We start from the raw sequence: 25,666 nt of genomic DNA, 5'->3' as shown, positions 1-25,666 counted from the left end.
GTTTTCTTATTTCTATAAAACATATTTCTGTGGACATTCTTTGAAATATACTTCTTAAGATCCTCTATTTTGATATGGAGCATGCCGACGACGAGTTATTCTTGGTGGTGAAGATGGAGGTAGTTCAAGGATGTCAGCAGCAAAGACCAAATTCTCGTAGCTGCCTGTTGCTTCGATCTGCTCTCCAAAATCCGGGTCGAGATGCTTTCGAGGTTCGCACAAGGCAATAATTTCCGGTGGAAAGTAATTTTCTGGATTGTGTACTAAAGCGGTCAAAAATTCTTTGTGCTTCTTAAATGCCATAATGCCATGATAAAGCTGATAGCGCTCGGCAATGAAGCATTCTTCGCGGCTAAGCTGAAGAGGCTTAGCAGCTTCATACTCATTGTTAGCTATTGAAAGAGATTTACTAATGGTCGCCGAATGGCGAGCTGTCATTGCTGCAGAGTATCGATGCTCCAAATCCATTTCCCAGTTAAAAGTGTGCACATAAATATGAGCGGTTTTCAAACGATTCACCAAAGCCGACAATAGCATCTGCAGTTCTCTGCCATTACCTATATTAACAATTTAAACGTTATTTGAGAAAAGTTTGAGGAAAAGAAGAACTTACGAATTCCAGCGTCGTTGATGAACTGCCAAGAACGTTGGCGGAGTTCGACGGTGGTGAATTGCTGTAAAGCTCTGAGGCCATGGAAGGCTTCACCAAGATGTGCATTGCAATCTGTGTACTTGTTGAGGTCCAAGTTCCGATTGGTCTCCAGTGCGCGTTGTAGGCGTTCTAGGAAGCGTTCCAGTTTGGTGCATAGCACCTGCACATGATGGCGCACATTGAATCCCTTGGGTAGGGTGCATTTCATGGGTGTATCAAACATGAAACACGATGGCACCGAGTTCAACTGATGACTTGGAAAATCGGACCAAATGAGATAATGCAGCGACTTGAACAGTGACATCAAACCGATTACCAAACTGTCTTCATTACTAAGTCAACAAAAAGTAAATACTTATTAGTTAAGAGTCACATCTTAATGGAAAACTATTGCATTTACCTTTTTTCAATATGCTTACGCTTCTCAATGTTGCATTCATTCTGATTATAAAGATTTTCTTTTTGCAGCTGCATTTGCTTTTGGTGGGAAACCAAAACCGTTTCTGTGTTGTTGTTTGGCTTAGATTTATTTTTAGCGCTGCTGCCGCCGGCTTTGTGTTCGCGCCTTTTCAATACATCTTTTGTCTGAGTGCAACCGTAGCCATGGAACTCAAATTGCGGTGCATCTTCATCGAGCATTAGATCGTCAAATTTCTTATTCAATACTTTTAAAACGTTTAGGCTGGCGCCATTGGCACATTCTGAATTCCGAGACGCCGCCATTGGGTCTGTCGCATCAATTAACAAACACAATTCATTGTTCATTAACTGCATATTGTAATCCAGTTGCTGTTCATCACTATTCTGCACATTCGAATTCATTTTTAATATCTTCTTTAACTTTTTAACACATTTGCACCAAAAATACACAACAATTTTCTGTCCGCTCTTCCTCTTAACTTTGCAGGCGTCCAGCTGTCTGAAAATTTCTATTATACTGAAGCGCTAGGCGTCGCACTGTCTGCTGAAGAAAACAAGATGGCGGCGAAAAAAGTTCAAACTGACGCCAAGTAGTCTAGTGAGTAGCACGATCGCTAGTGGTGGGATGGATTTGCAATAAAAACTATCGTGTTACAAAGAATACTATTTTAGTTATGGGGAAATCCTATAAAAATTAATCGTGAAAAAAGCCGTAACTATTTAAATTGCCTTAAGATTCTTTTATATATTTTTTTTAATGTAATAATTTGCTACAGAGTTTAAGTTTTCCATTTTAAAAATGGGCTTTTGTACTTTGTAAGTTTTATTGAAAAGAATATTTGATAGCCTAACTATTGGAACATCATAAAATAATAGTTTTCAGTTCAAGTTTATTCACTGCATGTTTGATCACACTACTTACGTTTGGTTCAGGTTCATTGATAAAGTTTAATGGAAATTGACTTGTGCCTTTGGTATATTTATTGAATTTATTTTATATATTTTTCTTTTGTATGACATACATAAACAGTTAAATGTTTTACATTGTACATTTTATTTTCAATATGTTTACTTAATATGTATTATTATTACTTTTAGTTATATTTGTATAGTAATATGTATACGTATTTCTTATGTAAACGGTTAAGTTTATTATATGTTTAACAGAATTGAAAACAGATTAAAAACAAAACCACTATTAGTCTGGATTAGCACTACTAAATGATATATATATTTTGATATATTTCTTTCATCTAATTGATTAATAATTAATATTGCATTAATATAAACAATAGACGATTATATATTAGTTAAAGCTACAACTTAGTGTGCGTTCTTGTACTTCAATTTAAGAGAGTCTACAACAAAAATTAATGATAAAACAATAACAAAAATATTATTTTATTATATTGTACGTATGCATGTGTATGTGTATTAATATTAACAAGACTTGTCAAGTATTGTAAATAATAAGGTTTAAGGAAAACAAATTCAAATCAATGGATTTTTATTAATTAATTTTTTGTTTTTTATATCACAAGTTAAAATTTTGATTATTGTTTGGTCAATTTTCTTTTTAATTTTTTTGTTTGTTTTTTTTTTTTAGTTTGTTATGTGTATAAGTATATATATGAAATGTATGTATTATGTTTTATGTAAGTATATATGTACACAAGAATATTTAATATTGTATAGTATTTTATGTTTTGTTTGTTTGTTAAATATGTATATAAATTGGTCTACAATCAAGTCATGAAGTTACTTAATATGGTTTATTGGTACTAACAATAAGATAGAATAGTCAAAAAGTTGAGTTATTGTTTTACTTAAGGAGATTACACAGAAATTCGAGTTAGTTGCATGCAGTTAGTTGAGAATATTAAATAGTTGATAATCTTTATTAATTATTATTTTGTATATGATTTAATGTCGCGTTAAGATATAGACTATATATGTGTTGTTAAGCTTTTTCTGCAACTTTAAAAAGAAAAGATATAGAAATAAAAAAATACTTAAAAATTTTGCAAATGTTGCTTTGGTTGTATGTATGTGTTGTATATTAGAAGTATCTGAACGCGACTTATAGATTTGGTTATGTTCAAGTTTCCGCTAGAGTTTAGAGTTGTTTACGTATCGTATAGCTATCGTAGTCTAAAAGTTCAGACCAACGACTCTCTGACGTTGCCTTTTACCTGTAAAATAGTTGCAGATGTTTTTTTTTTGTATAAGTGTACTTTGTATATAAGGTATTTTACTATATTTTTCATTATGTTTATCTCTCTTTACTTATTGCGATGGTTGAATAGTTATACGGGCGAGCGATATGTCGTGGATTTGATTTATTGGGGATCTGGTCTAGGGCGAAAACACACGCAAGCTGCGCAACAGCGTTGCCAACACATTCGCTAGGCATTCGGCCTGCAGAGCCAATTGGCCGGCACCAATCGGGCCAATTTGTACGCCAACCAGTTCGCGAAAACTGCTCGCCACATCGTGCACCTTTAGCACAATGTTGCGCGTCTGCAACGGTGCCGATGTGTGTCGGGTCATATCCTGGGCCAGCTCGGTGATGCGTCTAATGGCCGTCAGGCAGGAGGTCAGGTGATCGGGCAGCGTTATCAGTGTCATGTCCGACATGGAGGCTACCAGGAATTTGCTAGCCGTGACAAGGGCAAGCGTTTGTTCTGTTAGCTCGTTACGTGCTCGTTGGAATTTTTCCTCATCGATGCTGGCTCCGCCACCAGCTGACTGTGCGGCCGAGCACTGAGCGGCCACCTGATCCAGTTTAATGAGCAGACCGGCCATGGCCACATCTGTTTTGGCCAGCAGCGCTTCGCCATCGATAAGATGGCCGTTCTTGATGAACAGCTTCTCGCCGTGCAGCTGTTGTGGCTTCTTGGGCAGCGCCGGCTGGCCATTGGAATGCGCATTGGGTAGGCGGGCGGTGGCCGGTATGGGCGGTATTGTTGTTGTGATGGTGCTGGCGGGTGTGCTGGCGTTGGGCATGCCATTGACGGGACGTGGACGACTAGCAATGGGCGGCAACGGGGGTTTCTTGGGCACACTCACCGCTGACACTGATCCAGCTCCCATTATGCCCACCGTAGGCTGCGGAGTGCACGGCTCCGAGCTGGCCGTTGGGCTGCTACGCGGCGGCAGCTGTGGCGGACACAGCTCACGGAATGGCACACTCACGGGTGCAACGATGCGCAGCTGCTTCTTGGGCGAATATCGCTGCAGCAGCTCGGCGCTTTTGGGCGGACGCGCCGGTGGCGGCGTCATCTGCTCCGTGGTGGGTGTACGCGGTGGCGGTTGCATTGGAAGTTGCATGGCTGCCTGCTCATCTATTGGTAAAGTCTCTTCCTTCTTGTTGGATGTGGGACAGCAGCTGAATTTGCTCTTGCGCTCCACGGTGGGATACTCAATGACGTGTGATGATAGATCCTTGCTAATATTGTTGTTGTTGTTGTTGGTATGGTTGCTGTTGCCATTGGCCACAGTTTGGAAAAACTCGCGCTTCGCCTGCACCGAATTGCTGTAGAGGCATTCGGTTTCCGGCTGCACTGCCTCCAGATTCGGTGGTGGCGGTATAATGAACGACATTATCTCCTCTGGCGTCAATTCCTTGGCGGGGGTGGCCTTCTGTGTGGGCGGTGCCACCAGCATCTGTTGCAGAAAGCTATCCAGCTCCTCGGCCTTGCCCTCGAAGCCCTTGGGCGGCGCCGCATTCATCAGCGACAGTGAGTCCAGCTCATCGGGCGTTTGGGGCGGCGGTATGGCACGCAAATCAATCAAATCCGTGTCCGTCTCAATGAATGTATCCTCGCGCACCTCAAAGCCATATATCTCGGAGAGCTGGCGAGCAGCCACATCCGTATCCGCTGCTGGCACATTGCTAATCTCCTTCAGCTGCTGCAGATACTCGCGCAGATTATAATCCTTGGTCTCGGCACCAAAGTGTGTGCCATCGGGACTATGCAGTCCAAAGCTACTGCGCTGTGCCAGCTGCTGTTTGGCACCTGACTGCATGAGCTGCTGTGGCCGTCGTGTGGTGGGCGATTGTGCCGGGGAGGCAACAGATTCGGAATCGCTTTCGCTCTGCGAGAAATCTGTGCCGAGTGCCTGTAGATCGCTCAGCAGCTGACTGAAGCCGTTGAGCTTGCGTTGTGGTCGTGGACTCGAAGTGCTGCACAAGCTCGGCTTGCGCTTGGGCGTGGCGGGTGTGGGCGGTGCCGAGGCAGACACCGGCTCCGGTATGGCATTCAGTCCCTGCGTGATGCCCGTCAACTCATGGCTAATGGTGTCAGCCAGCAGCTGCAGTGAATCACTGTGCTTCAAAGCATGCGTGCCAGCGCTGACGAGATGACTGATGTTGGCCTCCTCCGTGGAAGAGACTTTGCTGCTGTTCAGGCTGTCGCAGTCGCTGTCGAACTCTAGCATGGCTACGCTTTGGCCCAGCTGCTGTTGCTGGTGCTGTTGATGCAGCTGGATTTGCTGCAATTCCTGCTCCTGCTCGCTGAGATACTGCTCAGAGCATTGAACAAGCTGCTGTAGCTCCTGCACACGTCGCAACACTTGCTCGTTCTTTGCTTCGACGGCCAGTTGACTGCGTCCCTCGCTGCAATAGTTGCTGCCGCTGCTGTCGCTCAGCCCAGAGTCCTTGGCCGCCTCCTCGAGCAGTTCGGTGGCCATCACGCTGTGCAGATCCAAGTCAGTGGCGTAGGGCAGCGATTGCGGCTGAGCGGGCTGCGGTTGCGAGAGCACCGCCTTGTGCGGCATCGGATGATATGGCGGCGTGATCAGGAAGTTGACGCTGTGCGCACGCGTATGGAATGGCAGCAGATAGCTCCAGCCGGCGGGCAACACTGTGTGCTGAGACAGGAATGCGGGTGCATTGTCATCTTCGTGCGGTTCACGCTCCCGCAGCACATTCAGTATGTTCCCTGCAATCGAAAGAAATATTAATTCCTGAGCAGAAATATATCGATAAAATAAACTTGCCTGTTAACAGTCGATAGTAGCCGCCGAGCACCAGACTAAACTCGCAAGCATCGCGATCCTCCATGATGAACTTGACTGCACGATCGCCCAGCATATAGATGGACACGCTGCAGGTGACATCATCCTCGCGATGGACTACCACATGTGTGAAGTCCTCAATGGCCGAAATGGGCTGTGGCTGTATTTGAAGATTGTAAGCTTAGCACTTGCATCAATTTGTTAGGATGTTAAATAACTCACCACTGAATTGCGAGCACTAGATATTTGACTCAGACCGAACCGCGGACTGATCAGCAGAACTCGTTCCATGCCTTCTCTTTGGTTTGTGCTGAAACATTTGGCGCCATAGCTTGGTAAACTAGCGATTATATCTAGGTAATGGAGTTTCGCCTGCAAATGTAAAGTTTGATTTGTTTAATATAATTGCTTAATATAATTGACATTTCATTTTATTTGTAGTATTAATTAGAATATTAAACAGCCAGAAGAAAAGAATGCAATTCTAATATGAAAGGGAACAGTCTCATTTGCCGAAGTAATAATTCTCAATGGAGTTGAGGATTTAATAGTATAATCCAATTAGAAACTACTCTGCTACAAATAATAATCAAGTTAAGGATGGGTGGGAGGTGGAAATTAAGATTTGACAGTCAATTCTAAGAAAATTAAACAGCCAGATTTGGCAAATCAGAAATATTAGAATCAATTAATGCGTTAATTTGGCCAACCAGTAAAGCATTGCGTGTTCGAATAAGTTAATTAACGGCAACATTTTACTCTAACGATGCTGTAACAGTTAAACTTTAGTTGACACGAAACAAATTCTGGCTTGACAACTTTCCGATAATTTACATACTAAGAATTTCGTTGCTTTACCTGCAGCTGAGTAAGAACCTTGCTGGAGGAACCCGTCATCTCCGCGTTGAGCTTAAGAAAGTGTGAAATGAGGCGTCGCAGCTCCTTGCGTTTCATGCCCTCAAATAAGCTGACAGGCACAAAGCGTTCCAGGCCAAACTCCCGTCTGCAACAGAAAGTGTGAAACAGTTAGAAACGCAATTAGATTTGTATTAGATTAGATTAATGTTTAAGCAAATGTGGCACTCACTCGACCAGCTTAACGGTGAGCTTAGCGGGCGCAAAGTTATTGGCCAACGCATGCTGATGCATGTGGAGAGCGGCCAGACGCAATGCCAGCTCTGGTTGCAATTCGGGTGCAAAACGTTCCTGGTTGACATCGTTACAGCACTGCAAATACAGATAGTCGAGTGCATGCAGATCCCGTTGCGCCAATTCGGCGGCCGAAATGGGCACAAAAGTGATGCGAAATAGGCAGCGCAGCTTGTGGGCACCAGGCCTAGCAGCAATCTGTAGACATAGAGTAATAAATTTAATACAAATTTGGGTAATGAGTGTATTAAAAACTTACGCGAGCTAATGACTCCTGTGGATCTAGAAGCGTGAGTTTGTTGCGCTTTAGACTCTTGACGTGCTCCAGCACCAGACTGAAGAGTTCGCCACAGCAGAGGCAGAGCTTGTCCAGCAGCGAGCTAACCACATCCTGCACTGTGGTGGTCGCATCGTACTTAAACGACTTGGTCTGGCCATTCTCCAAAAAGACCTTGAGCACATTTGCCATGGGAGGCACACAGATGTCGCCCAGCGAAAAGGCCGAGGGCTGCAACAAAAAGTAGAGATTAAGTTTCGTTCAACAAATTTAAGTTGAAGTTATTGCCTACCGGAAACAATGGGGCTCCATTCACGCACACGCTCTCTGCGAAACGTACGCGACTTGGTCGCGAGCGCAGCTTTGCCCTTTTACCAGCGGAAAGCAGAGTCGATTTACGACCTGGCATCACACAGTGCGCCATGGGCTGACAGACGAGCAAGGACACCTGAGTGTCACAGGCACGCACCAGCTGTATGACATGATCCCTGGGCGCATCCTTCACATCCTCACCGTTGACTGCCAATATCTGGTCGCCTGGCTGCAGCTTCCCAATGCTGGGACCGCCCTCAGTCACAAAGCGTACTATGACAGGCCTTTCACTGCCCGCCACAAAACCAAACCCCAAGCTGGAGCTGCGCAGCAACAGCACCAGACGTGGCTCTGGCGGATGCTCATCCCATCTTATGCACTCAGGTGTCTCATACGTGGTCGTCTTGTTCAAGTGACTAGGTCAATTAAAATGGAACAGAGTTTAGTGAGACAAAGAACGAATAGCGTAGCGCTTTACTCACTTGATGTAGTACGATCGACCCTTGGAGTCTATGGCACGCTCCCAACCGTAGGTGAGCTCTTCATGTTTGCTCCAATCCTCGCAAGCAGGCAGCCAGCCAGATGATTGCGTCAAGTGGCTGTAATTAAACAAGATAATAGATTTAAACAGTGTGTAACAATTAAATATAATATAATATGTTAACTGAAATATAAAAGATATTTAAATTTCCCCTAAAAATATTTTAGAAAGAGAATAATATTTGTAATTTTTACAACAAAAATGATTTGCGTTCAAAAGTTTTTAATAGAGCTAGTTTTTCTAGCTGGAATTTTCCAACGTTTATATAATAAATACAGTATGATACAAAAAGCTGTAACCATTAAATTTCACAGTTAAGTTTAAAAGTCTGGTCATTTTTATGCGAGTGACTAACAAACTTAAAGCTTATTTAAGTGAACGCTTGACATTCTTGAATATTTCATTTTTTTTTTGTATTTTTTGTTTGTTTTTGTAATCTTTACGAGCACTTGGAGCACTTGACCCTGAACTTGTTGCTGCTCGTAAATGCCCCATGCCGTAAAATGCTGTGGCCTATTTTATCTTCGGGCCGGCAAAATGCATTTCAATTGAGATTAATCAACACTAATTGGGTTATTTGCTCGGCTATGCAATAAAGTGCAGCCATAATCGGGGCCAGCCCAGGACAGACGAACCATCTCCCATCCCCATCCCCTTTCCCATCCCTACCCTCGTCCATGGCCAAATGTAACTATAGCCACCGCTGGCTAACCGAGGGCAACCCACCTTGGTGGCATCCGTTGCTGTCTTTCTTCATTTCCTGGCTGCACACAATTGTGATAATTAGTTTTGCACTTTGCCCGCTGAGAGGAACGATGGGCACATGGTTGCCCCACTCGTTACTCGTTACCCAGTACTCAGTACTCACTACCCGGTAACTGGTACCTAGGAAAAACCAAAGCCAAGCCCAACCAATGCTCATTCATTCAGCTAGGCAGACAGCAGAAGCACACAAGCACCAAGCACCAAGCACTCACTATCCCTCGAGTCCCGTCTTATTCCAATGCTTCCTCTGTTCCCTCTGTGACCTCCTCCTCTTCTCGTTGTTTGCGAGCTTGGCCCCTGTTTCAGGCCACGCCCAGAGCTCTTATGGCATTTTGCGCGCTTTCAGTTTGATGTGCAACAAAGTGTAAAATTATTTAATAGAATTTCGTGCATAATCAATTTATGTGCAGCACCCAGGCATTTATGAAGGCAGTCAGTCAGTCAGTCAGTCAGACAGCCTCGACCCTTTTGAAAGGATACACTCTGTTCAAACAAAAGGCTATATAGTATTCCACGCAGCAACATGAGTGTCCTTAGAAGGATGTTTGGCTAAATGGTGCTGTGTAAATAATTAAACGTGGTATGCTAATCAGAAGTACAAACTATTGTTCGAGTTAGCTAAATAAATGAAATAAATAATTAATTGAGTACATGTGATTAACACTTTATTTCAAAAGTTATATACCCCACAACATATTTGGTTCACGAGGTAATATTTAATGAAGTTTTCTCTACCAAAGCATTTTTGCTTGCTTATTTAAACATGTATTAATTTGAATTAATTAAGAATAAAATAATATTTTTGCAGCAAACTTTGCGCATTGAAAAACAACAAAATGAAAATAAAATTTTGGCAAGGCATAATTTTGATAAAACAAAACTCGTTTAGATGACTTTCTATTGCAGCAAAATGTGTATAATATTAATATGACTATAAAATGAGCAAAAAATGAGGAACATTTGATTGGACAGTCAGGAACTTGGCTTGTTAACACACTTTATATGAGGCTTGATAATGAAAACGTGAGCTTCATTGCATAAGTGTAGTAATTGATTTGAAATGAAGAGTTATGGTAAAGAGTGAAAGACACAATATTGATTAAGTTAATTAGCTCGATTAAGCAAAAGACAGATGCACAGTCAAGAACTCGTATCGAAAGAGGAAATAATTAAACTTTCACCGATATTGCTTGATAACCATAGATGATCTAACATTTTGATGTATTAAACAAATATTGATATTGATGATCTAACATTTGGATGTTTTAATTAAATATATATGTATATTTTATGCAAATCTTAGGCTCTGTACTCACTTGCAGTAGTAGAGTCTGCCTTCCTTGCCCACATGCACGGTCCAGCCAGCTTTCAGCTTGTCCTGCACCGCCTCGAGGTGTCGATCAATTTCACCCCAATTTCCGATGGCAATGCTGCCGGCATGACTCTGCCCCAAAATTGGGCCATAGATGCCAGCAACCCCAAGTCCGGAATTGATGGTGTCCACAGTTGTTGCTGGTATCGTCGATGCCGCCGTTGACGTCGCTGTTGTCGTTGACGTCGTCGTTGCCGCCTGTGTTCCGGTCTCCGACAGACTTCCGGCCGTTTCTTGTGGCGCGATGTTGGAGGACTTTAGCAGCGTTGTGTAGGCGGCGCTCGAGTTGGCGCTGGAGTTGGTGATGGCGTTGGTGTTGGCGCCGCCATTTGACATTGGCAACGTTGTCAGTTGTGGCGATGATGTTCTTGTCAGTAACAGAGGCTTGGACGCGCCCACCACTGAGGGCGATTGTGTACTGGCATTTTGTAACGGATAGACATCACTATTCGAACGCCCCGAAGGCAGTAACATCATTGAAACACATTCGCTGCAAAAGAGCATAAGAAACAGAGACAGAGTGAGAAGGGGAAATGTGGCAGTTAAGTCAAGTCGTTGCCAGGCCATTTTCACACAATATATACACGAGAGTGCCTCTTTAGTACACTCAACGAAAGCAAATAGAAAACTGAAACTCGAATCTAAAATCAACATTGTGGCCTTAACATAAAGTACTTAAATTTAAAGGAAGGGCGGTTATAAAAACAACTTTTTGTTTCGTAACTTTTTACATCAAATGACTTAATTCAAGCACTTTACGCTTGGGTTTTTCTTCGAGTGTAAGAGCTTGCCACAAATCACATTCCACGCCGTTGACCCAGTTGTGCAAAAACAGGCTCGTCTGGATATTGCCTAGGCCCGGCCCATAAGTCAACATCAATGTGGCATCTGCATCGGGATGTTGCTGCCGCATTGTGGCTGTTGTGCCAATGTTGCACTGTTGCACTGTTACACTGTGTTGCCAATGCTGCAGTTGTCTGGCTGTTGTGAGCAAAACAGGTCTCTCTCTTGGCCTCTTAAATCCCAGACGATGATCGCATGCTCGTGGGATAGGTTCAGGTTCACTCAAGCTGTCTCTTGGGGCCAAGTTGAGCAGCTTGTTTGTAATGTTATGACACAATTTCGGATATGCTTGGCATTGCACAAGTATCTCCCTCTCTTTTAGTCGCATCTCCGTCTCTTTCTTAGCGACATGCTAACGAAACTAGTTCAGTAATAACAACAACATTAACAACACGACGAAAATCAATGAAATTAATCAAACTGATGTTTATTGTACTGTTATCCAAGTCGCGGAAACTAGTTCGAAAGTAATGCGAATTGAAATGATGGACTGAGGAACTGGTGCACTAGATCAAGGACAACAAGTTGTCAGACTAAACGCGAGGTGCTGTTAAGTTGTTTAAATCTCTTTGTGGTTGTCAAAAGGCCTAAATTCTGATTGAGGTGTCTGAAGTTTGTGGAGAAGAGAGATGTCAAAGTCTAATTCGTTTAAAGAGTTTTCCTACTACAGTGGGAGAAATTCAAAGTACAAATTGAGCTTGAAACTTGTTAATTTAAAATATAGTTCTTTGAGAAAAATTTGTTTAAAAATTTAGAAATATAGCATGCTGCAGTTTTGTGAAGCTTTTTAATGCTGTTTTAAATTTGCAAAGGCTTTATGGCTTACTTTCGTAATCAGCTTGGCTAAATGGAGCCACACTTAAACTCTTCTCACCTGAGAAGATTACAATTTTATGCATTTTCTTTTTGCTACCATGATAAAAAAGAAGCTTAAGAGCTGAAATCTGAAATCTTTGAATGGTAGAGCAGCGATTTAACTCTCTATGCAACCTACGTACATATGTTCGCTTCACCCTAGGGATGCTAGAATATTGGATTTCGACGATAGCTGTGATAAGCTGTTAAACTTAACAACCATTTATGCAATTCTTTCGTTTTGTTTTTCGAATCCTGTTGCAATAAACTGCTGCATTCTTGTTGGTTTTTCTGTAACAAGTTTGGTGGCTGGCATGGTCTAGGCGAGATATGAGCATAGATGTGGTTAGAGGCGACAGATTTGGTCATGGCAACGCCCGATAGTGAAGTCCAAACAAAGCGAAGACAACAGCAAAATGAATGTGTGTCTCTCTGTCTAGTGGGTTTCATTGAGTTCGTCGCTGGAGTCGCAGCAGTTGCAAGAAGATGTGGCATCAATAAACGAGATACGACAGAAAGAGCCAAGCGCAGCGCAAACAGAGAGATGTCCATTAGACCAGGCCAAAAGTAGGAGATGGTAAGGACCAGTAGCTGATGATGCTCATGATGACAACAATGCCGCACAACGTGGAAGGAGGATGGAGGAAGGAGGAAAGAGGAGCTGCCGCTAAGTAACGGCTTGGCAAACAACGGCAACGGCAACTGGCGAATGGCGAATAGCAACCGGCGACTGCCATCGACATGGTCAAGTTCCATCATCTGCTTTTTTCATTTTATTTTTTCGTTTTCTTCGTTTGTGGTGTAAAAGTTTTATAAACAACTTTACACACATGCACTCACACACACTCGCACACACTGAAAACTGGAGCACTTGAAAAATGTTTTGAATTACATTTTTGTTCAGTGCTTTTGAATTTGTCTTTGTTTGGAGAGCAACAAGGCAAGTGCGAAAATGTTGATAAAGTTTTCCATGATATGTTTGCTTGAGAATTTCTCAAATTTATCTTGTTCAATTCGAGTTGATAAGACATTCCAATTTGCTCAAATGAAAATCGATAATAACAAGCAAATAGATGATATCATGACGGACATTAAGAAAAATTAAAAGCATTCGGTTGCTTTGGCAAGTCTATTCAATTAATACGCTTGCCAATAAGCATATAGAAGTAAATGTTGTTAACGCTTTATTTCCAGTTCGTAACTAGTTCTATTTAGTTATGCTTAAACACACATTGAATGCCATTGTTGGCCCTCAGCGCTTTGAAGTTTCAATTAGACCCAAACTGTCGCCACCGACGGAAGCAAATTGATGGCTGAAATTCAATAATGATTTGTTCCGAGATATGTGTAACAGTTGAATGGCATCCCCAACTTAATCTGTCTCATCTTGGCCAGCCAGAGAACCTAACGCAACCCAATTCAATTTGTGTCGCCTGTCACAGAGAACTACGACTACAAACCAGACCACCATCTCTCGTTTCGAGTACCAACCATTTTTTTTTTTTGCGCTTTCGTCTAAATGCTTTTATGCTTGGCCTTGTCAGTGTAACCGATATGATACCATACGATACGAGTACGAGAGAGCCACATACTATACATTTGGTCACGGAGCTCAGCGCGAAATAGAAATAGATAGAGCTGAAGATGGAGATGGAGATGAAGATGGAGGCACAAGTGGCAAGTGGCAAAATGTGAGGGACAGGCGAGCACTTGTAGCGAATGATTTGTGTCAACAGTAAAGGCAGCTGCAAAGTATGTGGATGTGCTGAGAGCTCTGCTCCACAGATCAGTAACATACAGCCAGAGCAACAGCTACAGCAACAGCAACAACTGGCCAAGAATCAAGCAACGTCACATAAGCTTCGACTCGGAAACTGGTCCGCAACTGACATGGACAATTGTAAAATGGCGTTGCGGAAATTGTGTGAGCAATGAAATGAAATGAAATGAATAGAATAGAATACTATAGAATAGACACCGCACAGTGGGGCGTTCTCGCATTTAAGGCGACAACAATCGACACAATGGACAATAGCGATGCTTTATGCAAATAAATAGACACTTCTATGATTACCCTGGGACAATCAAAAATAAATTAATTTAATTAACAATGGATTTGTTCAACAACGAAAACAGAACATAAAACTACAAGCGTATTATTTACTATAATTAAATATAGTTTTACTATTGATTTATACACGCTACGTGTTGTGGCATAAGTTCCCCACTGTGCCTCACGTTAATGTGGCAAAAAAAAGAGTAATAACTATATGAACAACAGCGCAAATTCTTGGTCAACTGTAAAAAAGTCAAGCGCCGGCCGGCAATGTGTTATGAAAAGCGCAAATTGTCCCAGTTTCAGCGCAGTTCCATTTTCATTTCCAGTTTCAGTTCCAGTTGCAGTATGAAGACAAAAGGCAACCGGTGAGTGGGTCTCCTACTCTATATAGTATTCGTACTTATCATCCATTTGATGGCTCGATGGCAGAAAAGTCTCTTTGGCAAAAGAAATTAAATACAATTTGTGCGACTGACGGCAGACGCTGAGTTGTTGTTGTTGTTGCTCTTGTTGATTTTTTATTATTATTTGTACTTATTAAATACACTCGCAGCAGCAACAGCAACAGCAACAGCAGCAATTTGGCATGCCACAGTTCGCGGGTATTACTATGGATATGGTGGCATTATGCTTGTTGCTCGACACTCAGCAGCTCTGCTCGTTACTTTTGCTTTTACCAATTTCATTTCATTGTGTTTCGTTCGTATTGTTAATTGAAAAGAAATTACAATGCCAGCAATCACAAAATGCTTAATAAGAAATAAGAAATGAAAGTTGCCTCTCTAGTAATACGAAATGTTTACACACTATGTATATAATGTTTTATATTTCTAAGAAGTTCTCCTAAATATTTGTCATGAAATATAATTATTGCTTCTGCTAACCGATAAAAAAAACAGTCACATTTATATTTAGCTATATATTTGATAAAATTGTATATTATTGATTACATTTCTCTCATAAGAAAAGGCACAGTTATATTTAACTATAAATTACAAAGGAAAAATATTTGTTCATGACGTGTCGTAAAGACATATTAAGTATACGATTGATAGCGAATTTAATGTGGATCATCAAGTAGCTGTTACTTTATCAACGAAAACATTTCTTTCATAAGGCATAATGTATTGTACAGTGCAGACTTGATGATGAAGTGATAATACACTAGTTAAGGGTATTAAGACGTGCATTCAAATTGCTCGACATTATTTATATTGTCGTCATTTGTCGCCGTCGCTGTCGCCATCAACGTTGTTGTAGTCCGCTTTGCTTATTTTGATTACATTTCAGCTCAAAGTAAAAGTGGAAAATGTTGGCGTGCTTATTCGCCTGGTTCAGCCTGGTTTCTTGGACCCTCGCCCAGCTTGACCAAAACGAAAGCCATACATACATATTTGATTTTTTACAAACGAACTGAACGCCATCGGAAGCGTAGCTAACCAATACAAATCGCCAGTCAGATAGATATTTATATACTATATAGTGTATACATATGGCCATCTGTATATGTTGTTCATATAATATGCACTCATTTGGCTGCCCGTAACTCCTATATAGTCATCGATATTGTATCGTGCGGTTAACTTGCTCTTCTCTCTTGTGGTTGAACGTGATTTTAAAAATGTCACGCACTCGACATCGACATCGACAACGGCAACAGCAACAGCAATAGCAGCGACAAGAGAATAACGAAAATAAATAAATTTTCAAACGGGGCGACGAGGGAAATCCATAATGAAATGCTCATTCATAAAACCGAATGGTTCTCTTTAAAACAAAAGGTCGACACGATAATAGTACAACAACGACTCAGCTTGTACAGAATTGCTTAAATCTGACATTTAGTTAAACAAAATCCGAAATTATCATTTAAGAAAGCTACAGTTGAGTGTGCTCAACTTTAAGACACCCTTTACCCATTTTATTAAAGCAAAACAGAACGAAATCGTTAGTCTAGAAATACCAAACGAACCGGAAAAATATATAAATTTTCCAACTTATTCTTATTCTAAAAAATAACATACAGTACAAAATATGACTATTTCTTAAATGACTTCTAAGATTTTTGTCCAGTCGCATTGAAATTGTCACTAATCGAAACTTTATAGCAATGCTTTTTATGTCGTTCATCGAATATCGCATAAATACCAGGGAATTTTTTGTTTAGTTAAATTTTTTTAATGTCAGACACTTTTATATCATTTCTCTTATACGCAAGATTTTTAAAAAACTTTCGTGATATGCCGTTATCGTAAGTAACTCTCAGTTTGCTTTTGCGTAGAATAATGACACCTCTTATATTTTGGTAGATTGCACAACCCGTTCGTTCAAGATGTTGAGGATGCACCATTATCGTAAGTAAATTCATTGAATCAGAAGTAATAATTAATAATCCTTTTTTACGCTGCGTATTTAGGACGTTCGACACTTTTCACACCGTGGTAAAGAGTGTATATGGCATAGGGACTTTGTGCATGCCAATTGCCTTTGCTTGCACTGGTTATGTTGGAGGAATACTTCTTACAATTTTCCTCTCTTGTTTATACATCTACGGTATTCATCTAACCGTAAGTTATAGTAATTGATATGTCGTGACTATCATAGTAATAACCACAATTTCTGGCAGGTTAAGTGTATGGCAGAGGTGAGTGATCGCGTCAGTGGTGAAGTAACAATGGGTAAGGCATATGCATATGTCTCAAAGAGTAGAATACTTGGTCACTTCGTGAATGTGCTGCTTATTCTACTGCATACATCGATTGCCGTTTTGTATATCTATTTTATTTCCGAAAATTTAAAGTCAGTGTCATGTTTTATATGGGAGACCGAAGTAGATACTCGAATAATAGTGGCCGTCGTTACTATATGTATTATACCCGTGTTCCTTATACGGGATGTTCAGTATCTGGTACCTCTTAATATTGCTGGTAACGTTTTAACTTTGCTGATAATTGGATATGTCATTGTCGACAGGATAGAAATGATTATTTTTGGAATGCGAAAGTTTGAGATGGCAGGATCTGTCATCAAATACGACGTCGATCTATTTGTTGGCTGCTCTGTCCTTTCGTTTAGCTCGGTCGGCGTGGTAAGTTGTGAATAATATTTCCATATTAATAACGGCATTCTCATATGAATTGAAACAGATGGTAAAGATAGCCTCAAAGATGGCTGAGCCTGAAAAGTATCTGGGATGGTGGGGAACGCTAAATCGAGCCGCTTGCTTTGTACTCTGTACAAATGTGATATGGGGTGTGATCAGTTACGGTATTTTGGGCGATACACAATACTTTCCATTCCTCGAGAATTACTCCTTTTCGTAAGTGTTAAAATATTTTGTTATTGCTTCTTATTGAACAGCCTCAATTTTAGATATGGGCTAGAATATAAATTGGTGGCGGCTGCTCTTGTCTATTTGACTTATCCGTTGAATGGCTATGTCGTCGTTGACACCATTTTCAACGAATATATCAACAAAACCGGTGACCTGAATCATCCGCTACGGATTGAATTTATTGTTCGGATTATATTCCTATTGATCTCAGGATGTTGTGCCCTTGCTCTTTCATTTGCATTACCGATTATCAAGTACATCTGTGGGCTTGCCTTTACATTATTGAATGTGGCATTTCCAGCTTATATGCAACTTACCTTGGGCTATGACGAATATGATCGAAAGTGGCTGTGGAGGGTGTTGCACATTTCTATTGTGCTGCTAGGAATATTGGTTGCGTACTGTATAGGGAGTAGTGCATACTATGATTCGAAAATCTATTACACTGACAAGGAACCGTTTTGGATAAAACCGAATGTTGAAATCAATTAGATAGTAGTATTCATTATAAATTCGCAGTTTATCGGCATAATAATAAACAAGTAACAGGCTTAAGCTGCCAATGAAACAATCGGCAAAGAATTATCAACAAAAATCCACTCAAATTAAGTTTTGAACGGAATCGCTTTCCTTTATGTGCCCAAAGAGGAAAACGTGTTATTATTGTTGGCCTTTAGGATGCGCATGTAAAGTAAAGTTTGAAGCAATAAAGTAAAAACAGAAAGAACACAGTTTCAGTCGGCTCCATTAGTAGACACACTTGTAACGCCCAAAAGCATGCCACATAATACAATACAAGTTGTTTTCGGGTCTCTCTCCATTTATCTTGCTCAGTAAAACTTTTAATTGATATATATACGGGAAGTGCACAACAATGACCAGGCTCAGTGTTGCTAACCTTAGACTAAAAAGCTAGTCATTGCTCGCAAATATATAACGTATATATTTAGAAAAATGAGTGGCTATTTGCTGTCGAGTATATGGAACACTTATGGAACTTTTACTTAAGTGTAGATATCTACATTCAGTTCACAATCTGTTTTCATTTCAATTTATACAATATTCATCAAGACTTTCGACATGAATGTCTGGAGTATGCTCTGTTGTATCTATTTCCTTGGCATCTTAACTATTTATAAGCCAGATTCGACGGGAAACAAGCTGACTTGACAACACTGCACTACTCGCAAAACACAAACAGACACTTGGTAAATGGACAGAAACACGTAGATGACATCAAAATTCAGAAGAAACTTGACCTAGTAATGACTTTTTAACAAGTTTGTAACAAACCTAATCACACATCCATCCACTGGGACAGCAGCAAATTCGTCTTCAAGCCAGTGTCGATGATTGACAATTGAACGACTCGACTTTGAGTGAGTGCTTCTGTGACTGCGAGTGAATGAGTGTGAGTGCGAGTGAATAAGTCACACAAAATGTCAGACTGTATTGACAAAACTTTTTAATAAACATAACACAACTGTCACATGCAACAGACGAATGAAACTCGGTGAGTTACTGAGCAATGACGAAGCCGCCACCTGACGTGACATGACGCTCCATAACGTCTCGCGACTTGACTTCCAACTTGAGCTCTCATTCCGGTTATTCGAAGATTTCCCGCCCGCACCTGAGCACCTGAGCACCGGCAATGAAATGCAATTTTCACGTACACAACTCACATACCAAAACACACTCGTATCATAGACCACTGCGAGAGCGAGACTTGGAGAATGTTGGCTTTTTGACTACCCTGATTGATTTCAGCGTATTTATCAACGCCTCACCCACAAAACCCCAAAACTCGAGCCACAGTAATGCCAATAGCAAGACCATCGTTGTCAGGTTTTTCGGGAGTTTCGCTTTCCATCACAATTGCACGTGCACATCCAATATGCGAGGAGACGTATGTATTTCTCGAGTCACGAACCGAGTTACTCGTCGTCTTGGGCCTAAGAAGCTTATTGATGTGACCCTTCTTAAGCTGCAGGCGTAGTCTATTTGCGGAGTGTTCTGTGGCCAAGCAATGTGTTAACTGCCAGTCTCAAATTGGCCTTACTCAAGGCCATGTTTGTGTGCCGTCTATAAACATCAGTTGCATCAGGTTACTGAGACTATTTAACAAGATTATTGTATTGAAAGTCATCCTTGACTTAAGCATTGCCAAAATCCTTTTGCCTATTATTATCAGCATTTGCATTTCATTTGTTTTCAAGAAATCAATCGAGAGAGCAGCAGTCATTAGTTTCACTTAATTGGGCAGCATTTAAGTTAATTTCGTTTAGAATTTATTCATAAAACATTAGTCATATGCCAGTTTAAGCCAAGAAATCATAGCACAGAGCATTTAAAGTTCATTGAATTGTGATAAACTGACAATGCTATGTGTGTGTGTATGCATAAATATTATATGTGCTTTGAATTTGATGTTGGTACAACGTGACGCATACGTAACATATGTGAAAATGCTCAACAACACGTGATGGAATTGAACATTTTGCCATTTTGTTTGTCAATATGGTAATTAATCGCTAAAAGCAAAGCCATTTTGCAATTCAAAGCAGCTCAAAACTGAACAAATTCGCATGTCTACGCAAATATTTAGTGAAACAACATTAAATGCACAAAACGAGACCATTTTATACTCAATAAATAGGCATGCAAAGCAGCTATTCAGTAGATGTCGCAGCACTTCGACAATCAGTTCCATTTGAGAACTCTTTATTCTGAATCGCTCTTTAATTGCGTAAACAAATCCCCTACGCGTTTAACAGCCACCATTCGGTAGACAGTTTTGAAATTTGTTCCTTAAGTGCGACATTTGCCTAAAATGGCCCACTAACACTTAACAAACAAAAATGCTTGGCAAAATGGTAGCGAAAACAAGCGACAACAACAACATTAAATAGCGACTACAACAGAGTCCCCAAAGAGCGGAGATGAGGTAGAAGATCTCTACACATAAAAGACGTTTCTGTATCATTAACAGCTGTTCGCATGACACATGACAGGCGACAGCGATAGCGATGCCACCAAGCATCCCATTAGAGCTGGCAGCGTGACGTGACACGAGCTAGTGCATATATATATTTTTATTTAATTTAAAAGGAGACGAATGGGTTTTACTATAGATGTAGTTCAAGGAGAGTTGTTTAAATAATGCTCTAAATGTGGAAGATATAAATGCAAGAAAAAACCAAAACTTTAGCTCTCTAATATATATAATATTAATTTAAATCAAGTGGAATCCGTAGTTCAAGGAGTGTGCTTAGATAGTTCTAAATAGGATGTAATATCACGAAATAAAATGAAATGATAATTAAACCAAATTAAACAAATTCTTTTGTTTCATATATAATAAAACACAGAAAATATAGGAAAATAAGGTAACTTTTAACACGAGCTGCTCTCTACTTGACACTTCCTTTGACAATGGAACATACGCTAACACACACCTCTACACAGACACATACACATACAAATATAAACGCACGCACAACAAGAAGAATTTTACACGCGCCGCTGCCGCTAATGTCTATGAATGAACTCCTTGACACAATTAGAGAAGCATAGAGAAGAGAGAGAAAGTATGTGTGTGTGTGCGTGAGTGAGGGACTGTGGGACAAGTGTGGAGGAAGTCTAACAAAAAACTTGCAAAACATTTCAATGCCAAGGCAGGTGACAACAATTTGGAACACGCCTCGCCCAACTCCGCCTCCTTGGTTGACAACACGACACAACTTGGAAGTCAGCTCAAAATAATGGACACAAATTGCAAAGTTGTTTAATGTGCGGACCGAGACCTCACAGCAATTTGTCGTCCTTCATTTGCAGTGGGGAACGGGGCGGCGCAGTGCGGCGGCAAGTTTCGAATGCTGCTGGCGACTTGTGGCGGCAATTGGCAAACGGCTAAGTTATTGATTTTGTGAATTTAACGGTTTTATGGTTTATTGGCCAAGTCAATTGTGCGCCATTTGTTTTTTTGCTGCCTTTAGCAACGGCTTTGCCTTTTCACTTAGCTGTAATGTCATTTCGATTTGGCCCCTTACAAATCGACCTTCGACAAATCGTTCACTCCGACATCCTTCCGACCACTCTCCGCATTCTCTTCACTTCAGCGGCAAATCTTGAAATACCCTATTAGTGCCATAAATAATATCAAGTGGATATTAAATCTAAAAGAGATGCTAATGCGGAGTTTATCAAATTATGCTGTAATGTGCAGGGTATACTGATAGCTATTAAGCGAAGCATTTTTAGGGATACAGACTGAAATGTATACTAATGGTAAGTGTCGTAAGTACTCTAAATAAATGTCTAGTTTTTAAGTGGATCTTCAGTCGTAAAGGAATACTCCTTTTAAGTTCTGTAAATATTTATAAAAAGAGTGTTTTTCTATACTGCTCTGCCTACAGGGTATTCGGATAGTGCTGCATTCGCAGTACTCGACAAGCTGTTTTGCTTCTGTGTTTTGTGAATTAGCCGCTTATGCCAAACAACAACAGGAGCGATAGCTTCAAGGTGTATTCGTGTGTGTGCGTGTGTGTCTCGGGGCTGAAAGCAAGCAAGCAATTTGCTGCATACATTGAGGGGCGTTTCTGAGGCAATTTCGCTTTGCGGTCACGGGGCTAAGCCAAGCGGGAGCGGGAACGGAAGCGGGAATAAATGTAGGAGTGGCATATAGCATATACACAGTTGCAGGGGCGTTGCCAATCAGGCGGCACTAACAAAAAGACCCAGAAGCAGTGGACGACGTCTTTGGTTAGGCTATCAATGAAAAACCATTTGACCTTTACCCTCCTTCTCTCCCCGAATTTTGCCTCTTATGTTATGTCTGGGGACCCATGACGTTGAGGTTGCCAAGTTGCCCCATTCATGCATCTCACTCACATCTCTCCCACATCCTTGTCTCCTCTCCTCTTGCTGGCGAGCAGATTAGAGCTGAGCCAGACAAAAATACTGAATAGAACTCGCATAATCGCAAAGTGGAGTCAACTTTGGCATAACTTGGAACTTTTCGTGCAGAGGAACTCACAGATTCCAATATACGCAAGTTTACAAATATTTTGCAAAAAGTTTTGCAGACGACAAAAACGAACACATGAAAGAAAAGTCGAAGAAAGCTGAAAATGCTGCCACAACTTAGAGAGAACACTTGTCCTAATGTTTGTGACCTTTTAGAGCAATCAAATTGTCAAAGTTATGTGTTAAAGGCATTTTCAAAGCAATTATACGGACAAAAATATTTATAGAATTTATTATCAAATATTGACAAGAAATAAGCTCACTTTAAGTTTGGGATATTGGCAAAAGAAATAAGCTTGTCAAATTTATGATGATTTCTATTTTAAACCAGCTCTCTAAAGTGCACAATCACGTTCATGGCAAAAGAAGCGAGTAAAATGCATAAGCCTGGGGTTGGTTGGTGGTGCCACAGATTATGTCGGTGCAACAAGGTAACCATGGAGACAAGACAAGGCGTAAACACAGCGCGGTAATGTTGAAATACCACCGTGGAGGTCTGTGAAGACAATTTACTTGAGGTGGCAATAATGTGATGAAAATGTGAAAAGTGCAGCTGAAAATTGCAGGAAAATGTGCAGCAGCCAACGAAAAACAAACGAAGGAATTGATTTAAACTGCGCAAAGTAAATATTGCAGATTTATTTTATCATTTAAATATTATTAAGCCAGCCAAATCGTATTTAAAGAGAATTACATGGAATTATTTTGAACTTTTTTGTCTTGTCTTTGTTGCTTTTTCTTATTTTTGTAATTTTGTTTCAAGTCAATTTCACTTGAAAAGCTTTTGTAACTTATTAAGTATTTATTGTGTTTTGGACGACAACAAGAGGCAGTTTAAAATGTACAAAAATTTAATTGAATTTATTGGTTTACTTACAGTTTGCAGTAGACAAATAAATAGTCTGGATTTGAGTGTAATTTTATTGAAGCATATTAACCGCTTTTAAGAAGTTTAGACGTTTGGTAATGGAACCCCATAAAAAATTACAATTCTCTTTTAAATACATAAGCTTGTAATAGGCAAATATATTAAGCTTTTAATCAGAGAGAGAGAGAGAAATACAACTTTATTAATGTTAATGTTGCATTTGCAATTTGAAATGTTCCATATACTTAGTGTCTTACGTGAAGTAAATCCCTTAAGGCTGACTCATAAACAAAGTCTGCTTTTCAGACCCCTTCACATGGGAATCAGATCAAAAGAAAGCATCTCGAAGCAAGTACTTTATGTAATGACACGACCGTAGGCAGTCAAGTTTACCCTATTGATCCATTATCAGTGCGCACCTTGTTCAGGTATTTCCAATGCCTCGCATTTTGCATCACAAAAGCGCTGCCATGGCTATAAATACAAAACAGAGGCGAACACACACTCATACACACGTGAACACCTAAACACACATACACACACACATATGTTTGTAGTAGATACGGCAGGACTCAGAGGAACAAAGGACTTGACAGCAGTAAACGCCCCCGAGGCGCACATTAATTACAACTTCCGGTTTTGCTTCGATAACGGAAAAAAGCGTTGGAAAACTGATTGACTGATGGATTGGATTGAATGAATGAATAAATGAACGTTTGAGTTGAGTTTGACTTAAAAGTCACGTTCAGTTAGTTGCAGAACAAAAAAAAAGGAACAGGAACAGAAGCAGAAACAGAAAAAGCAGCAGAAAAATGAAAGAGACAGAAGAAAAGTGCGCAACTGCCAACTCGGAAAAAGCAGACAGATAGACTGACAGACGGGCAGACAGATAACTGAGAATAGCCCACGCAGATTTTATGAAATGGCAGCAGGCGCATGCAATCAATAAGTGGGTGATGCAGGGGCGTAGACCGAGATAAAAACACCAAGAGAGAGACAGAGAGAAAACTTGTGTGATAAAGAGAGAAAGAGAGGGAGCGAGAGTGGCGGAGTTTTGCTCTGTTTTACCCAACTGTTTATATTCCGTCTGAGGCAATTTCTGTTTACATGATACAATTTGTTAACAAGTGCGAAGTGAAAATGAAAGAAAAGATCATTTAGTAAAATTGGGAAATTAGTGCAACAAGCTCCCACACTCCTCCACAGACACACACACACACAGGCACACACAACATACTTGTGTACCATATGTATATATTTCAAAATACCACAAACAATGCCAACACTCCACACAGTGGTTTTTTTGGCCCAAGTTGGGGGCAGCGGAGGCAGCAGCAAAGGGATTATTGACTCGTAGCAAGTTTATTTTACGCCAAATGAGCTCAGCCACAAAATCGATCGATTTAAATCAAAATGCTCCAACGATTCGCTGCCAAGTGGATCTGGGTTGGCGATGGAGATGTGCGATATGGAGTGGGAACGGGATGGAGTTGGGGTCATTTGCCATTTGTCTGAGGCTCACTCACTCACGCGCCTTCCGAGGCAGGTCGCGGCGCTCCATGAATGGGAAAACGCGCACATGGCCAACAGACACCAACAGACAACGACGACTGCGAAAAAACTGGGAACCCGTTGACGTTGACGTTGATGTTGACGCTGTTGCTTCGCCAGCTCGTGCCGCATTAGTTACTATATACACAAAGGCAAACACACACACACACACACACGGCCACACGGACACATGGGCGTGTGTGTGTGGTATTTTTAGACCCTTCGACGTCTCAGCTATAAATATTATTTCTATTTTATTACACATTTTTTCAATGTGATTTTCTACAACATTTTCCCCCCTTGTTGTTTCTCTCTTCTCTCGTTTTTTTTTAACGCTTTCGGACAGCAGCCAGCGTCCATAAATTTTGCAGCCAACAGCCCCCAAAATGTATAATATTTTCGATAAATTCGTACATAAAATATATAGATGCATATATCTGTGTGTACATATGTGCATGAGTGAGTGCATCTAGGATTGGGGACATCTGCTGCGCATCACGTGCCAATCATGTCCAGCCAACATTTATGGCACTGAGGACAGGACAGGACAGAAGAGCACAGGACATCCGCAGCAGCAAACTCCACTTGATGCCAGTACAAAAATCGATGCTCGAATAAAAA

The 25,666-nt window shown here is 40.8% G+C and overlaps 3 protein-coding genes across 5 annotated transcripts in view; 1 reads left to right on the top strand and 2 right to left on the bottom strand.

Annotated features, from left to right (window-relative positions):
- Positions 1-6: 6 nt before the first annotated feature.
- Positions 7-1,636, bottom strand: LOC117574758 (protein bag-of-marbles). The gene is made up of 3 exons (XM_034258702.2): positions 1,053-1,636; positions 614-984; positions 7-557 (listed from the first exon to the last, which is right to left on the bottom strand). Exons 1-3 carry the CDS (start codon positions 1,472-1,474, stop codon positions 55-57), a joined length of 1,296 nt encoding a protein of 431 aa, XP_034114593.1. The 5' UTR covers positions 1,475-1,636; the 3' UTR covers positions 7-54.
- Positions 1,637-2,345: 709 nt separating this feature from the next.
- LOC117573761 (uncharacterized) overlaps positions 2,346-25,666 on the bottom strand; it is a 34,023-nt gene continuing 10,702 nt past the window's right edge. For 2 of the 3 annotated variants that reach the window (XM_034257152.2, XM_052006987.1), the window contains exons 2-10: positions 10,452-10,997; positions 8,312-8,428; positions 7,810-8,245; positions 7,500-7,748; positions 7,179-7,438; positions 6,950-7,094; positions 6,314-6,463; positions 6,074-6,251; positions 3,249-6,015 (exon numbers count right to left, since the gene is read on the bottom strand). In XM_034257152.2, coding sequence (XP_034113043.2) covers positions 3,428-6,015; positions 6,074-6,251; positions 6,314-6,463; positions 6,950-7,094; positions 7,179-7,438; positions 7,500-7,748; positions 7,810-8,245; positions 8,312-8,428; positions 10,452-10,984 — 4,656 coding nt within the window. In that variant the 5' untranslated portion in view covers positions 10,985-10,997 and the 3' untranslated portion in view covers positions 3,249-3,427. Of the gene's footprint in view, positions 6,016-6,073; positions 6,252-6,313; positions 6,464-6,949; positions 7,095-7,178; positions 7,439-7,499; positions 7,749-7,809; positions 8,246-8,311; positions 8,429-10,451; positions 10,998-25,666 lie in introns of all 3 variants that reach the window. The other variant, XR_004572718.2, reaches the window with a different exon arrangement.
- Positions 16,309-18,157, top strand: LOC117573318 (glutamate transporter polyphemus-like). Its single transcript, XM_052006988.1, has 6 exons — positions 16,309-16,515; positions 16,574-16,618; positions 16,681-16,831; positions 16,891-17,352; positions 17,411-17,583; positions 17,637-18,157. The coding sequence occupies exons 1-6, from the start codon at positions 16,445-16,447 to the stop codon at positions 18,088-18,090; spliced, it is 1,356 nt and encodes a 451-aa protein (XP_051862948.1). The 5' UTR covers positions 16,309-16,444; the 3' UTR covers positions 18,091-18,157.

This window comes from Drosophila albomicans, chromosome 2R (genome assembly GCF_009650485.2).
Source record: "Drosophila albomicans strain 15112-1751.03 chromosome 2R, ASM965048v2, whole genome shotgun sequence".
In the NCBI taxonomy this organism is placed as follows: domain Eukaryota; kingdom Metazoa; phylum Arthropoda; class Insecta; order Diptera; family Drosophilidae; genus Drosophila; species Drosophila albomicans.
Note: the sequence above shows the minus strand (reverse complement) of the source record. Positions and strands in the feature narration are given on the sequence as shown.